Source organism: Rattus norvegicus, chromosome 2 (genome assembly GCF_021556685.1).
Source record: "Rattus norvegicus strain SHRSP/BbbUtx chromosome 2, alternate assembly SHRSP_T2T, whole genome shotgun sequence".
Taxonomy (NCBI): domain Eukaryota; kingdom Metazoa; phylum Chordata; class Mammalia; order Rodentia; family Muridae; genus Rattus; species Rattus norvegicus.
Genome location: NC_141535.1, coordinates 32,528,480 through 32,544,220, shown reverse-complemented (window position 1 = coordinate 32,544,220; position 15,741 = coordinate 32,528,480). Strand labels below are relative to the sequence as shown.

At 47.3% G+C, this 15,741-nt stretch overlaps 1 protein-coding gene across 2 annotated transcripts in view; it reads left to right on the top strand.

Annotated features, from left to right (window-relative positions):
- The window catches only part of Map1b (microtubule-associated protein 1B), a 92,837-nt gene extending 77,747 nt beyond the window's left edge, over positions 1 to 15,090 (top strand). Inside the window, 3 exon segments of one of the 2 annotated variants that reach the window (NM_019217.1) lie at positions 875 to 7,352; positions 9,085 to 9,323; positions 10,618 to 15,090. In NM_019217.1, coding sequence (NP_062090.1) covers positions 875 to 7,352; positions 9,085 to 9,323; positions 10,618 to 10,773 — 6,873 coding nt within the window. In that variant the 3' untranslated portion in view covers positions 10,774 to 15,090. 2 annotated transcript variants of the gene reach the window in all.
- The last annotated feature ends 651 nt before the right edge of the window (positions 15,091 to 15,741 follow it).

The following is a 15,741-nucleotide window of genomic DNA, read 5'->3' as shown; positions in this document are numbered from 1 at the left end:
CTTTCCCTATCAATTAGCCTTGTGCCTTCTTTTTCATTTAAACAAACAAACAAACAAACAAACAGACCCACTTTCTCCAGTTGTGCTGCTGGTATATTCTTGTAAGTGTGGCCTGGCACTGGGCGTGGTCAATTTAGTAAGGCCACACCCTTAAAGAGAACCAGCTGTCTTCCCTTTTCTAGCAGCTGTCAATTGTCAAGAGCGCTATAGCTGATGGTGAGACCAAGCTTCCACCTCCTTCTCGGTGCTGGCTTTTTGTCTGACCACAGGCTAAAGGGAAAGATTCTAACCTGTAGTGAATGACGGATAGCTTTTCTTCTGTGATTGTCGAGTGTTTGTTAAAGGACGTCTTTGCGTGGCAAACATCCAGAGTGACATTCAAGTTATCTTATAACTGTTGTGATATAAATACCAGTCACCCAGATGGTCCCCAGTTTGGGAACTGTCACAGGGTTCTGGGGCAAGGCTATACAGGGAGAGGATCCTAGAGCAGAGGCCTCCAAGTAGCAGAGGGTACATATGGGGACCCAGAACAGAGGTTGTCTACCTTTAAGTTTTTCAATATTTTGAACAGGACCATGGCCAAGTAATGGTCAAGTTTTTATTTGTTTGTTTTTGTTTCCTGATTGTTTGTTTCTGAGACGGGGTTTCTCTGTGTAGCCCTGACTATCTTGGCACTTGCTCTACAGACTAGGCTGGTCTCAAACTCACAGAGGGCCACTTGCATTTGCCTCCCGAGTGCTGCCGCCAAGTCCATTTGTGATAAAGTCAGTGTAAAGTCAGTGATCCTACAATAACTGACAGTGATGAAGATGAGAAGCCGGGGCTGACATCACTTAACCCTTTCTCCCTTTCTTTCTGTTCGCAAACCCAGATTGGGGAGCTCCTAAGCACCACCCATCCTGCCAACAAAGCCAGCCTCACCCTCTTCTGCCCTGAGGAAGGAGACTGGAAGAACTCCAACCTTGACAGACACAATCTCCAAGACTTCATCAACATCAAGCTCAACTCAGCTTCTATCTTGCCAGAAATGGAGGGACTTTCTGAGTTCACCGAGTACCTCTCGGAGTCTGTCGAAGTCCCCTCCCCCTTTGACATCCTGGAGCCCCCGACCTCGGGCGGATTTCTGAAGCTCTCCAAGCCTTGTTGTTACATTTTTCCGGGGGGCCGCGGGGACTCTGCCCTGTTCGCAGTGAACGGATTCAACATGCTCATTAACGGAGGATCAGAAAGAAAGTCCTGCTTCTGGAAGCTCATTCGGCACTTGGACCGGGTGGACTCCATCCTGCTCACCCACATTGGGGATGACAACTTGCCCGGGATCAACAGCATGTTGCAACGCAAGATTGCAGAGCTGGAAGAGGAGCGGTCCCAGGGCTCCACCAGCAACAGTGACTGGATGAAAAACCTCATCTCCCCTGACTTGGGGGTTGTGTTTCTCAATGTACCTGAAAATCTGAAAAACCCAGAACCCAACATCAAGATGAAGAGAAGTACAGAAGAAGCATGCTTCACCCTCCAGTACCTAAACAAACTGTCCATGAAACCAGAGCCTTTATTTAGAAGTGTAGGCAATGCCATTGAGCCTGTCATCCTGTTCCAAAAAATGGGAGTGGGTAAACTGGAGATGTACGTGCTTAACCCAGTCAAAAGCAGCAAGGAAATGCAGTATTTCATGCAGCAGTGGACTGGAACCAACAAAGACAAGGCTGAACTTATCCTGCCCAATGGTCAAGAAGTAGACATCCCGATTTCCTACCTGACTTCCGTCTCGTCTTTGATTGTGTGGCACCCAGCCAACCCTGCTGAGAAAATCATCCGGGTTCTGTTTCCTGGAAACAGCACCCAGTACAACATCCTAGAAGGGCTGGAAAAACTCAAACATCTAGACTTCCTAAAGCAGCCACTGGCCACCCAAAAAGATCTCACTGGCCAGGTGTCCACCCCCCCAGTGAAACAGGTCAAGTTGAAACAGCGGGCTGACAGCCGAGAGAGTCTGAAGCCAGCCACAAAACCACTTTCCAGTAAATCAGTGAGGAAGGAGTCCAAAGAGGAGGCCCCTGAAGCCACAAAAGCCAGCCAAGTGGAAAAAACACCCAAAGTTGAAAGCAAAGAGAAAGTGATAGTGAAAAAAGACAAGCCAGGAAAGGTAGAAAGTAAGCCATCGGTGACGGAAAAGGAGGTGCCCAGCAAAGAGGAGCAGTCGCCCGTCAAAGCTGAGGTGGCTGAGAAGGCGGCCACGGAGAGCAAACCCAAAGTCACCAAAGACAAAGTGGTGAAAAAGGAAATAAAGACAAAACCCGAAGAAAAGAAAGAGGAGAAGCCCAAGAAGGAAGTGGCTAAAAAGGAAGACAAAACTCCCCTCAAGAAAGACGAGAAGCCCAAAAAGGAAGAGGCGAAGAAGGAGATCAAGAAAGAAATCAAAAAGGAAGAGAAAAAGGAGCTGAAGAAAGAGGTGAAGAAGGATACGCCCCTGAAGGACGCCAAGAAGGAGGTGAAGAAAGACGAGAAGAAAGAAGTTAAAAAGGAAGAGAAGGAACCCAAAAAGGAGATTAAGAAGATCTCCAAGGACATAAAGAAATCCACTCCTCTGTCAGACACAAAGAAACCGGCTGCATTGAAACCAAAAGTAGCAAAGAAAGAAGAGCCCACCAAGAAGGAGCCTATTGCTGCTGGGAAACTCAAGGACAAGGGGAAGGTCAAAGTCATTAAAAAGGAAGGCAAGACCACAGAGGCCGCTGCCACAGCTGTTGGCACTGCTGCCGTGGCTGCAGCAGCCGGAGTAGCGGCCAGCGGTCCTGCCAAAGAACTTGAAGCTGAGCGGTCCCTCATGTCGTCCCCTGAGGATCTAACCAAGGACTTTGAGGAGCTAAAGGCTGAGGAGATCGATGTAGCGAAGGACATCAAGCCTCAGCTGGAGCTCATTGAAGATGAAGAGAAACTGAAGGAAACCGAGCCGGGAGAAGCCTACGTCATTCAGAAAGAGACGGAAGTCAGCAAAGGTTCTGCTGAGTCACCTGATGAAGGGATCACCACCACTGAGGGGGAAGGGGAGTGCGAGCAAACCCCCGAGGAGCTGGAGCCAGTTGAGAAGCAGGGCGTGGATGACATCGAGAAGTTCGAGGATGAAGGCGCTGGTTTTGAAGAATCCTCAGAGGCCGGAGACTACGAAGAGAAGGCAGAAACTGAGGAGGCCGAGGAGCCGGAAGAAGACGGGGAAGACAATGTGAGCGGGAGCGCCTCGAAGCACAGCCCCACAGAAGACGAAGAAATCGCTAAGGCTGAGGCGGACGTACACATCAAGGAGAAGAGGGAGTCTGTGGCCAGCGGCGATGACCGGGCCGAAGAAGACATGGATGAAGCGCTTGAGAAAGGAGAAGCTGAACAGTCTGAGGAGGAGGGTGAGGAGGAGGAGGACAAAGCAGAGGACGCCAGAGAGGAAGACCATGAGCCCGACAAAACTGAGGCTGAAGATTATGTGATGGCTGTGGTTGACAAGGCCACGGAGGCCGGAGTCACCGAGGATCAGTATGGATTCCTGGGGACACCGGCCAAGCAACCTGGAGTCCAGTCTCCTAGCCGAGAACCCGCGTCTTCAATTCATGATGAGACCCTACCCGGAGGCTCCGAGAGCGAGGCCACTGCTTCAGATGAGGAGAATCGAGAAGACCAGCCTGAGGAATTCACCGCCACCTCCGGATATACTCAGTCCACCATCGAGATATCTAGTGAGCCGACTCCAATGGATGAGATGTCCACTCCTCGAGATGTGATGAGCGACGAGACCAACAATGAGGAGACAGAGTCCCCGTCTCAGGAGTTCGTGAACATTACCAAATACGAGTCTTCGCTGTACTCTCAGGAGTACTCCAAACCTGTGGTTGCATCATTCAATGGATTGTCAGACGGGTCAAAGACAGACGCCACTGACGGTAGGGATTACAACGCTTCCGCCTCCACCATATCACCACCTTCGTCCATGGAAGAAGACAAATTCAGCAAGTCTGCTCTTCGTGACGCTTACCGCCCAGAAGAGACGGACGTGAAAACCGGTGCCGAGTTGGACATCAAAGATGTTTCGGATGAGAGACTTAGCCCAGCCAAGAGTCCATCCCTGAGTCCTTCTCCACCATCACCCATAGAGAAGACTCCCCTGGGTGAACGTAGCGTGAATTTCTCTCTGACACCCAACGAGATCAAAGCCTCTGCAGAGGGAGAGGCAACGGCAGTGTCCCCCGGAGTGACCCAAGCAGTAGTTGAAGAACACTGTGCCAGTCCTGAGGAGAAGACCTTGGAGGTAGTGTCACCGTCTCAGTCTGTGACAGGCAGTGCGGGCCACACACCTTACTACCAATCTCCCACCGACGAAAAGTCCAGTCACCTACCTACAGAAGTCACTGAGAAGCCGCAGGCAGTCCCGGTGAGCTTTGAATTCACTGAGGCCAAAGATGAGAACGAGAGGTCGTCCATCAGCCCCATGGATGAACCTGTGCCTGACTCAGAGTCTCCTATCGAGAAAGTTCTGTCTCCGTTACGCAGCCCTCCCCTTATCGGATCCGAGTCCGCATATGAAGACTTCCTGAGTGCGGATGACAAGGCTCTTGGCAGACGTTCAGAAAGCCCCTTTGAAGGGAAGAATGGAAAGCAAGGCTTCTCAGACAAAGAAAGCCCAGTTTCTGACCTGACTTCCGATCTTTACCAAGACAAGCAGGAAGAGAAAAGCGCGGGCTTCATACCGATAAAGGAAGACTTTAGTCCAGAAAAGAAAGCCAGCGATGCTGAAATCATGAGTTCTCAATCAGCTCTGGCTTTGGATGAAAGGAAACTGGGAGGAGATGGATCTCCAACGCAAGTAGATGTCAGTCAGTTTGGCTCTTTCAAAGAAGACACCAAGATGTCCATTTCGGAAGGCACCGTTTCAGACAAGTCCGCCACGCCTGTGGATGAGGGCGTGGCCGAAGACACCTATTCACACATGGAAGGTGTGGCCTCAGTGTCAACCGCCTCTGTGGCTACCAGCTCGTTTCCAGAGCCAACCACAGATGACGTGTCTCCTTCTCTCCACGCTGAAGTGGGCTCTCCACATTCCACAGAGGTGGATGACTCCCTGTCGGTGTCGGTGGTGCAAACACCAACTACTTTCCAGGAAACAGAAATGTCTCCGTCTAAAGAAGAGTGCCCAAGACCAATGTCGATTTCTCCTCCTGACTTCTCCCCTAAGACAGCCAAATCCAGGACACCAGTTCAAGATCACCGATCCGAACAGTCTTCAATGTCTATTGAATTCGGTCAGGAATCCCCCGAGCATTCTCTTGCTATGGACTTTAGTCGGCAGTCTCCAGACCACCCTACTGTGGGTGCTGGTATGCTTCACATCACCGAAAATGGGCCAACTGAGGTGGACTACAGTCCCTCCGATATCCAGGACTCTAGTTTGTCACATAAGATTCCGCCGACAGAAGAGCCATCCTACACCCAGGATAATGATCTGTCCGAGCTCATCTCTGTGTCTCAGGTGGAGGCTTCCCCATCCACCTCTTCTGCTCACACTCCTTCTCAGATAGCCTCTCCTCTTCAGGAAGACACTCTCTCTGATGTCGTTCCTCCCAGAGATATGTCCTTATATGCCTCGCTTGCGTCTGAGAAAGTGCAGAGCCTGGAAGGAGAGAAACTCTCTCCAAAATCCGATATTTCTCCGCTCACCCCTCGAGAGTCCTCACCTACATATTCACCTGGCTTTTCAGATTCTACCTCTGGAGCTAAAGAGAGTACAGCGGCTTACCAAACCTCCTCTTCCCCACCATTAGATGCAGCAGCCGCAGAGCCCTACGGCTTCCGCTCCTCAATGTTATTTGATACAATGCAGCATCACCTGGCCTTGAGTAGAGATTTGACCACATCTAGTGTGGAGAAGGACAATGGAGGGAAGACACCCGGTGACTTTAACTATGCCTATCAAAAGCCCGAGAGCACCACCGAATCCCCAGATGAAGAAGATTATGACTATGAATCTCACGAGAAAACCATCCAGGCCCACGATGTGGGTGGTTACTACTATGAGAAGACAGAGAGAACCATAAAATCCCCATGTGACAGTGGATACTCCTATGAGACCATTGAGAAGACCACCAAGACCCCAGAAGATGGTGGCTACTCCTGTGAAATTACCGAGAAAACCACTCGGACCCCTGAAGAGGGCGGGTACTCGTATGAGATCAGCGAGAAGACAACACGAACCCCTGAAGTAAGTGGCTACACCTATGAGAAGACCGAGAGGTCCAGAAGGCTCCTCGATGACATTAGCAATGGCTACGATGACACTGAGGATGGTGGCCACACACTTGGCGACTGTAGCTATTCCTACGAAACCACTGAGAAAATTACCAGCTTTCCTGAATCTGAAAGCTATTCCTATGAGACAACTACAAAAACAACACGGAGTCCAGACACCTCTGCATACTGTTACGAGACCATGGAGAAGATCACCAAGACCCCACAGGCATCCACATACTCCTATGAGACCTCAGACCGATGCTACACTCCAGAAAGGAAGTCCCCCTCGGAGGCACGCCAGGATGTTGACTTGTGTCTGGTGTCCTCCTGTGAATTCAAGCATCCCAAGACCGAGCTCTCACCTTCCTTCATTAATCCAAACCCTCTCGAGTGGTTTGCTGGGGAAGAGCCCACTGAAGAATCTGAGAAGCCTCTCACTCAGTCTGGAGGAGCCCCCCCACCTTCAGGAGGAAAACAACAGGGCAGACAATGCGATGAAACTCCACCCACCTCAGTCAGTGAGTCAGCTCCATCCCAGACGGACTCTGATGTTCCCCCAGAGACAGAAGAGTGCCCCTCCATCACAGCTGATGCCAACATTGACTCTGAAGATGAGTCAGAAACCATCCCCACAGACAAAACGGTTACGTACAAACACATGGACCCGCCTCCAGCCCCCATGCAAGACCGAAGCCCTTCTCCTCGCCACCCTGATGTGTCCATGGTGGATCCAGAGGCCTTGGCTATTGAGCAGAACCTAGGCAAGGCTCTGAAAAAGGATCTGAAGGAGAAGGCCAAGACCAAGAAACCAGGCACAAAGACCAAGTCCTCTTCACCTGTCAAAAAGGGTGATGGGAAGTCCAAGCCTTCAGCAGCTTCCCCCAAACCAGGAGCCTTGAAGGAATCCTCTGACAAGGTGTCCAGAGTGGCTTCTCCCAAGAAGAAAGAGTCTGTGGAGAAAGCTATGAAGACCACCACCACTCCTGAGGTCAAAGCCACACGAGGGGAAGAGAAGGACAAGGAGACTAAGAATGCAGCCAATGCTTCTGCATCCAAGTCAGTGAAGACTGCAACAGCAGGTAGGTGGGGTCACATTACAGATCAGAGCTGTTTTCGCCCTGGAGCCCGTCTACTTCTCTGTCTTGTTGCTGGGGAGACCAGAAAGCATGGACCAATGTTTTATCTTTCCTCGGCCTTCCTCTTCGGCTTAAAGGTTCCCCTCCTGGCCCAGTATGACTTAGAGATGGCAGAGTGTACGGCCCAGTGCTGCGGGGATCCTTCTGGTGGTACTGCTGGATTGGTGTCATTCTGGACAGCAGCTGCAGGGCAGAATTCTGTAAGGACATACGTCTCAGGCTGCTCCAGGAGGCTTCAGGCAGGCTGACCTTAAAAATCACGTCGGGGTGATGGGTTAGGAGCTCCCAAAAGTCTATGGCAAACCAGAGGTCCCACCCCAGCAAACCTGGAATTTTGTCTAGGTCCAATATTTGCTTCTTCTGTGAAATTTAAAATGTAAAAATATAAAAAATCGACACACCTTTAAAAAAACATCAGTTAGGCATAATGTGCCCATTGAAACATCTGCTATATTTTCTTAGCTGATCATAAACAGTGTGATTCCAGTTGACCAATCACGATAGAGTAGAACAAGAGGAAAGCAACAATAAAGGCTGTTTCTTCTTCGTTCCCATGGTCTTGCTAGCACAGTGATTTGTTCCAGACTGGAATTCTAAGTAGAAATGTCTGACGGTTCCGATTTGTCACTGATACCCAAGCGGTCTCCATTCCTTAGCAATGACTCGAGACTCCTGGTTTGTGAGATAAGTTCTTGCCGCTTTGGAAATTATTTCCCACCTTCAACCCCAAATTTCTTAAGCATTCCCCCCCCTCCCCACTGAAGCTCAAGTCATTAATTCAAACATTCTGGCACGAGCCAATGCGAAGATACACTAGTTTGACACTTACACTCTGGCACAGTGGTAGAAAGCTATGAGAAGTCTTAGCTCCTCATTCAACTCCTCTGCTTCTGCAAGAGCAGCATGCTCCAGGCACTGCCCATTGCATCGCACAGTAGGACAGCAAAGTGCAGTGTGCCCTGGGCGTACTGTGGAATCAGAACCAGGGCTGCCGTGGAACTGCGTGTGCCATGCTACAAGCACGACCAGAAACCCCATGCGCCATTATGTCTGATTTTAAGTGAATGTCAACGGGCAACCAGAAATGTCTTACTTGAAAAACATATTGACCCACTCCTGTTTAGTTGTTTAATTCCATATGGCGTCAGGATCCATAGGTTGAGTCTCCATTTTACAGAGCTTTTCCAACTAAAATACATATCAGACCCTTTGGATGGAGAGTACCATTATTTAATTCCTCTTTTTGTATGTATGTTTGTTGGTTGGTTTTTCTCAAGACAAGGTTTCTTTAAGCCCCGGCTGTCCTAGAACTTACTTTGTAGACAAGGCTGTCCTCGAACTCACAGAGATCCATCTGCTTCTGCTTCCCAAGTGCTGGGATTAAAGGCATGCACCGCCACCACCTGGCACTAATTCCTTTTTGTAAAACGTCCGGGGAGCTCTTTTTACTTCCTAATGGGTTTTCTGCAGAGGAAAGTCAAGTCTCACTCTCAATTTCTCCCATTGAGACGATAAACAAGAGTGGTATCATTTCCCCAATTCCTGGCGTTTGAGGTCCTATACCAGGTGCCAGGGAACTAGGACTGCTAAGATCCTTTCCATGCCCCAGGGGACCCAGCTGGGGATCCGTGGATGTGTCTTCCCACTGCTATGACCCTTGCTTTTGTTACCACAGGACCAGGAACCACTAAGACGGCCAAGTCGTCCACCGTGCCTCCCGGCCTCCCTGTGTATTTGGACCTCTGCTATATTCCCAACCACAGCAACAGTAAGAATGTCGATGTTGAGTTTTTCAAGAGAGTGAGGTCATCTTACTACGTGGTGAGTGGGAACGACCCTGCCGCGGAGGAGCCCAGCCGGGCTGTCCTGGATGCCTTGTTGGAAGGGAAGGCTCAGTGGGGAAGCAACATGCAGGTAAGAGCCCGAGGCCCGGGTCTGAGCTGCATTCAAGCTAGTTCTAGAGGCAAAGAGAAGGAACCATGTTTAAACGGGCATCTTTGGGATCGAGGGTCCACAAGTGTTACCTCCCGACTGTGGCATGTGAAACATGCCAATCAAATCTTCAACTGATGTTTGCCAAGAACCACAACCAAGCTGTAAATAGTACAAGGCTTTTCTGTTCTCATTGAGGGGAGGAGTTGGAGCCTAGAATCTAAATCAACTAGGAACTTGCGGTTCATATAAAAGTTCAAATAAAAGGTCAGTTCAGCATATGGAAGCCAGCCCAAGGTGGCATTCTCGACAGCTTCACTGTCAGTGGTAGTGGAGGAGAACCGCCTTACCTGAGACAGAGTCCATGCAGCAGTAAAATGACCCGAAATGAATTGCTGTCCCCCCACCCCCATCCCACCACATGCTGAGTACTGTACGTGGGAATCGAAGTTGTCCTGAGTCCGAGGGATTCCTGCTAAGGAATCGTCTTTACTCGTTTGTGTTTTACCAGGAGACTGAGGTTAGGAACGCGGTTATGGGTGAGGTATGTGGGAATCAAGTCTCCAGGTGAAGTTCCAGAGCAGTGCTGTGGTCTCTCAGGCTATTCCTCAGCTCCAGCCCCTCAGGGCTGGCTGTGAGCCATTCGGTGTCCATGTTCCTATTGCTCTCTGATCACTGGTTATCTGATTTGTGGCTTTGCAAACAGTCACCCAGCAGCCCATGCTCATGCCTTCCATAAGCTTGCTTTCTAATGCTTCCAGAGCGTTCCGATCGGTCCGTCCTGCAACCCACAGTCTCTGTTTTCAGGCCAGTGGTGGGCTTTTCTGAGGGTTCGAGCTACGATGTAAAACTTCTTGCATTAAGTATAGAGTCTCGTCCGTGTGACATTTGCCCCATGACATTGGAAACATGAGAAACGATCCCTAACCCAAACAGTTCTCAACACTACTGCGTTAAAAAGCCCTCAGTGAAATTTACAGGAATGAAATACAAATTCCCAGGTGATTCAGATTTTAGTCTCCACCTCTTTCCCTCAATGACCCCCCCCAAAAAAACCAAAATAAATAAAAATAAAAATAAACCTTCTAATATTTACCGCTTGGTTGTGGTTCCTGGAAAACATCCGTTGAAAACTTCATTGGCATTTTTCACGGGAAACAACATTCTTCTTTTTGTCCCCTTCTAGTGATCCAACAGACACCTTGTTCTGTTTTTACTCCTGACATCTATCCCTGCCACCCTTTAAATGTCTCCTTTTCTCCCCCCGCCCATGTAGGTGACTCTGATCCCAACACATGACTCTGAGGTGATGAGGGAGTGGTACCAGGAGACCCACGAGAAGCAGCAAGACCTCAACATCATGGTCCTAGCAAGCAGTAGTACAGTGGTCATGCAAGACGAGTCCTTCCCTGCATGCAAGATAGAACTGTAGAAACCGCAGCCGACCACACCACAGGATTTGAACTGTGTTTCCAGAAATTCCTGAATTTGAAACTACCTTTTCTTAAACGTCCATTCATCTAATTACGTCACTGAACAAGGACCTGCCAGATGCTATACAGTGTCATGGTGATGCAAATCACTGATATTTCTCAATTTTTGCCGACCGCTAAGGAAAGTAACCATATTCCCACAATAGATTTCAAGTTACTGCAAAATTACCTACCCCCGTTCATCTCTGCTGAAATACGTGGAAGCCAGGCACTCGCACACCCAACTGACTTCTGCTAGGTATTGGCATTTATCTTAGAGAGAGAAAGAGAGAGGGAAAGAGAGTCAGCGGGAGGGGAGGGAGAGCGGCGGGAGAGAGGGACAAAGAGACTGCCGGAGAGAGAGAGAGTGAGAGTGAGAGAGGAAGAATCAGAAAGAAAAAGAATGCAAGACGAAAAAGGTAGAGAGTTCTGATGAGATGCCCAGGGAGAAAGAGTGGGCAGGATGGGGTATAGAGAAGACACCAGCAACTGGGTCTGCGTTTTCCCAGACCACAGCGATTCATTCTGTGGTCTACACAGGTGGAGTTTTCCATTTTCACCAGAGTCATCAGAAAGAGTCGATCTCCTAAAGCTTGTTTCTAAAGAACAGGAAGGACGAAGCCTGTCACGAGGGCATGAGATTTTTCACGCCTTAATTAAATGCCTTTGCTATAAAGGCTGCCCACGCATAATGTAGCAAGTGTAGGCTGGAGAAGCGAGTGGTTGGAGCCCCGTTCAGAACTCTCAGACTTTTCAAACACGTGAGTAGGTTGATCTAAGGCATGCTCCCAGCATTTGTCTACCCAAGTCCACATCGAGTCAACCCGCATGCAGCAACACCCAAGGCCACCCCAGTTAACTGAAGCAAATACCAAAGCAGTTGGGAGAACATATGGGAGACATTTTGCCTTAGGAAGTGACTTGAATGTACAAAGTTACCCGATGCACTTATTTTTTAACGTGAGACGGCAAGTTTTTAAAACATCCGTGTAGGATTGTAGATACTCCAGGCGAAGGAGCATGTGGGGAGGGAAGGTACTAGAAACTCGTCTGACTGGCCCAACAGTTTAGTGCAGAGTCATGCTTGGTGAACGTCACCACTTCTGATGTACCCGTGGCCTCTCAGCCAGATAAGTTGCACCCTTCGTAGCTTCTTTAACGCTTCAAGTTTAAGACTGAAATGGCTTCTCTAATCAGAACCAGGGAAACAATGAATCTCACGGTGGAAGGGGTTCTCGGCAAGTGTACAGTGTCTGCCTTCCTTTGTCTTGCATTGACTATTTTAATTTTTCCATTAATTCCAACACGTGGGAACACATGTACAGAAGATTTTTTTTTTAGATACATGAGAACTTTTCATAGATGAACTTTCTAACGAATGTTTTCATTTACAGAAAAATGCAAAGAAAAATTTGAAGCGATGGTCTTTTTTTTTAATTATTATTTTAAGTGTTTTGTAAGACAAAAAAATTGAAGTTTTTTGAGGTTCTGGAAAGATTTGAAGCCTGATATTGAAGTCGTGATGATATTTATTTAAAAACCCGTCACTACTGGAAACGGTGGTACCTCCCACCCTTTGACTCTCATATTATGAAAGTGTGAGTCCGTGCTGTTTGAGAGTGGGTAGGTGGCAGGGTAGGCTACTGTTCAGGGTTTCACAGTGCTATTCCCTCCTCCTTTCAAGATTTTTTCACCGTGAGGTGGAAGAGCCAAGTTCAGAAGCACCCTAGCGCCAGCTTGCTTGGGCCTTTTCTGGAAAACATTCATTGAAAGAAATAACAGATTGAAAACAAATGAATTCTCAGCTCCTACGTTCACCATGTAGAGAGTTCAGACACAATGTCCGTCACTGTCATCACTGAACCACAAACTCGTAACGCCAGATCATGAGGAAATCTTTCGCCAAGTTTCAAACGGCAGATCCATGTACCAGGGGTTCAGAGTTGGCAATCTTCTCAGTGACAGCCATGACAGCTCGTTCACGCTGAGTTTCCTGCAGACTCTTAAGATCTCCGGAGTAGTGAACAATGACCTCATTTTATTTTCTATGTTAGTTATTTATTTCAAAAGTTACATTTTAGTTTACTTTTCGTCTGTGAAGTCTATGTTTCGCACTGCTGTTTACTCTGAGGGTTTAACAATATTTCTCCAGGGTCCCCTCACCGAGGACCCATGCAGTCTACTTAATGCTGTGAATCACATTTTCCAAATGTTTAATTTTTTAAAGAAAATTAATATTCTATTTTTGTTAGGCGTCTCTAGGAATGCAGCTTTTATTTATTTTCCTATTTCTTTCCAACTCGTAAAAGCCACACATTAAAGGTACAGAAATGTCCTATATGGTGGAAGAGACATTGAGAACGGAGTTCATTGAGTGTCAGCTCACTTGTTTCTCACTTCAGGCAAGCTGAACACACACAAGATGGCAATCTCATGGTAGCTGTTGGGTTGGTCCACACAATACACTCAAAGAGAAACAGTTTCTAGCCTTCTTGCCAAATCCAGACCTCTGGTTGACTTTTCTTTCCTAAAAGATGGAGTTACTGCCCAGTTCTACAGCTTAAATTTATTTAGCCTTTTATATTATTTTGTTTTAAAGATGCAAAGACCTTAGAAGAACCATAGCCAGCCTTCAGTTATAACCACTCGACCCCATACGTCTTATTGTTTATACAGAATCCGATGGGGAAAACACTTTTTTTTTTTTCAAAACTGTCACTGATCCACTGGCTGTGATTCCTACACAATCTGGCAGCACCATCCTGACCCCTGTCCTCAGTGATGGCCATGTAGCCGAGGACACCAGGGTGAAGTACTTTGGCTTTGCAGGTAGCTCCTGATCTCCCAGGCACCCCTCCTACCTGTGTGGCTGATCTGATCTTGCTTGTTCCATACATACACAATTAGTTTAGAGGTAGCCACCACGATGGACTATGTACATTTGTGGTGAGAGCTCAAAACCGACACAGACTTCTAGAAGATTTGTGCATACAATCCTTGATCCAATTGTATAGATTGACTATTTGAGTGGAAGGCGTTTCCACCCTGTTTAAATGATGGAATTCTATTGTGCTAGCACTCCCGATCATGACCCTTTTGGTAGTATTTGTAAACAAAATTCTACAGAGACTAAATCTTAGAGATAATCCTCCATTTCAATTTTAATCAATTCTGTCCTCCTTTTTTCCAAACCCCGAACCCCATGCATGCTTTCCCAGTCTTGTGATGGGACTGGACACAGTGACCGACCCCCTCGCCTCAAACACCATTTTCCATGGAATTCAAAAGAAAAAAAATTTTTTTCTTAACCTTACATATCATAGTGAATGGTTTCCCCAGTGTATATGAATGTTTTAAGTGTTTCCAATAGCTTATGAAATTTAGGAGCTTTCTAATACTCGTTTTATAAATTTAATCATTTGCTAATGGAAATTTTACCACCTCCCATTTGTGTTACAAATCTTAGCTCCTGGAGCGGCACTACAATTCAGGAGTTGTTTTTTCTCACCTCCTCTGTCATTTGTCACAGGAGGTCCCTGCTTGGCAATGACATTTGTGAGTTAGGATAATGACGTTCCTTCTCTCCTTTTTTTTTTCCTTTCATACTTCAGATTTAGGAGAAAAAGATTCTGTTTCCACGTGAGAGGAACTGTAAGCTTTTATCACGTAACCAGCTGAACAACACACCAAAAGCAGCCTAGGGATGAGCACCGCGCTTTGGTAGCGATTAGGTTTTATTCACCTGGTATTAAAACTATTCACTATTTCAAAAATCCGGAACTTTTAAGAATTCATTTCAAAGGCAGCATCAAAAACTGAAAAGGAAGGGAAAAAAAAACAACAGCTAATAATCGGCTTCTCCGCACGCGTGGAGCTCGCGAAACTGGAGCCCCGGAGAAGTGGCTCTGCTCAGCCGCCCGCCCACGCCGCGGCGGTCCTTGCTTTCCCCGCATGCGCCCGCAGGCAGCGTGCAGTCCTAAGCCCGGCTGTGGAGAAGCTCACTCTCTCTCTTGTTCTGAATGGTGTTTGTGTCGGTCTGCCTCTGTGTATGGTATTATGTCTTATAATCCTGCATCACTTCCATCCTATCCAGTCATATCTAATGTAGAAAAATTAGTTTCCAGTGAAAGTAATATGTAGTGCTTTTATGGTATTTGTGTGCAATATCCCCTCTTCTATTGAGGATATTTGATGTAAAGGAAAAAAAAAAGAAAAAAGAAACTGAGTTCCACAATAAAATACAAAGTGGCAAAAGTTCACTTGTGTGTTGAGACATCTTTGGCTTCTTGGTCATTTGGACTTTGCCTCCGGGACCAGGGGGTTCGTGGTGAGGTCCCTGGCTATGGGTGATCAATCAAGAGGGCTCCTGCTGGTTTTTGCAATTTATGTTTGGTGTCTTTTATAGTTGAGCCAGTAGCTCCTCAGGGGAGGGACTTTGTGCCCAAAAGAAGGAGACTTCAGAAGACGATTTTTGTAATCAAGATGGCATTTGATGACTGGCGAGCCACATCCTGGGGGATACCCACCCCAGCACATTGGAAGAACCTTCATGTGGTAGACGGCCTCTGAGGGTGTTTTTTAAGGATTAATATTTTGAACTCTGGAGATGAAGGGGGGGAGCAAATGCTTTTTATACCATTAGGCAATCAAAAGACAGCTTCTTTGATTCATCATTTAAATCTCATAATGGAATTTATTTCCAGATGGGTTTGATAAGAGTAAAATCCCCGTTTTCTGAACATGTCAAGGGCAGATCTGGAATCTGATGTGTGTACTCGCTCTCAACAAGCACATGGTATAAGTAATGATCTTGTTTTAAGTAAATATTTAAACGGATATTTTATTGACATGGCCTGAGAAGCATTGCTACTGTTTAAAAACAACAAAACAAAACAAAACAAAACAAAACAAAAAAACCCTTCCTCAAG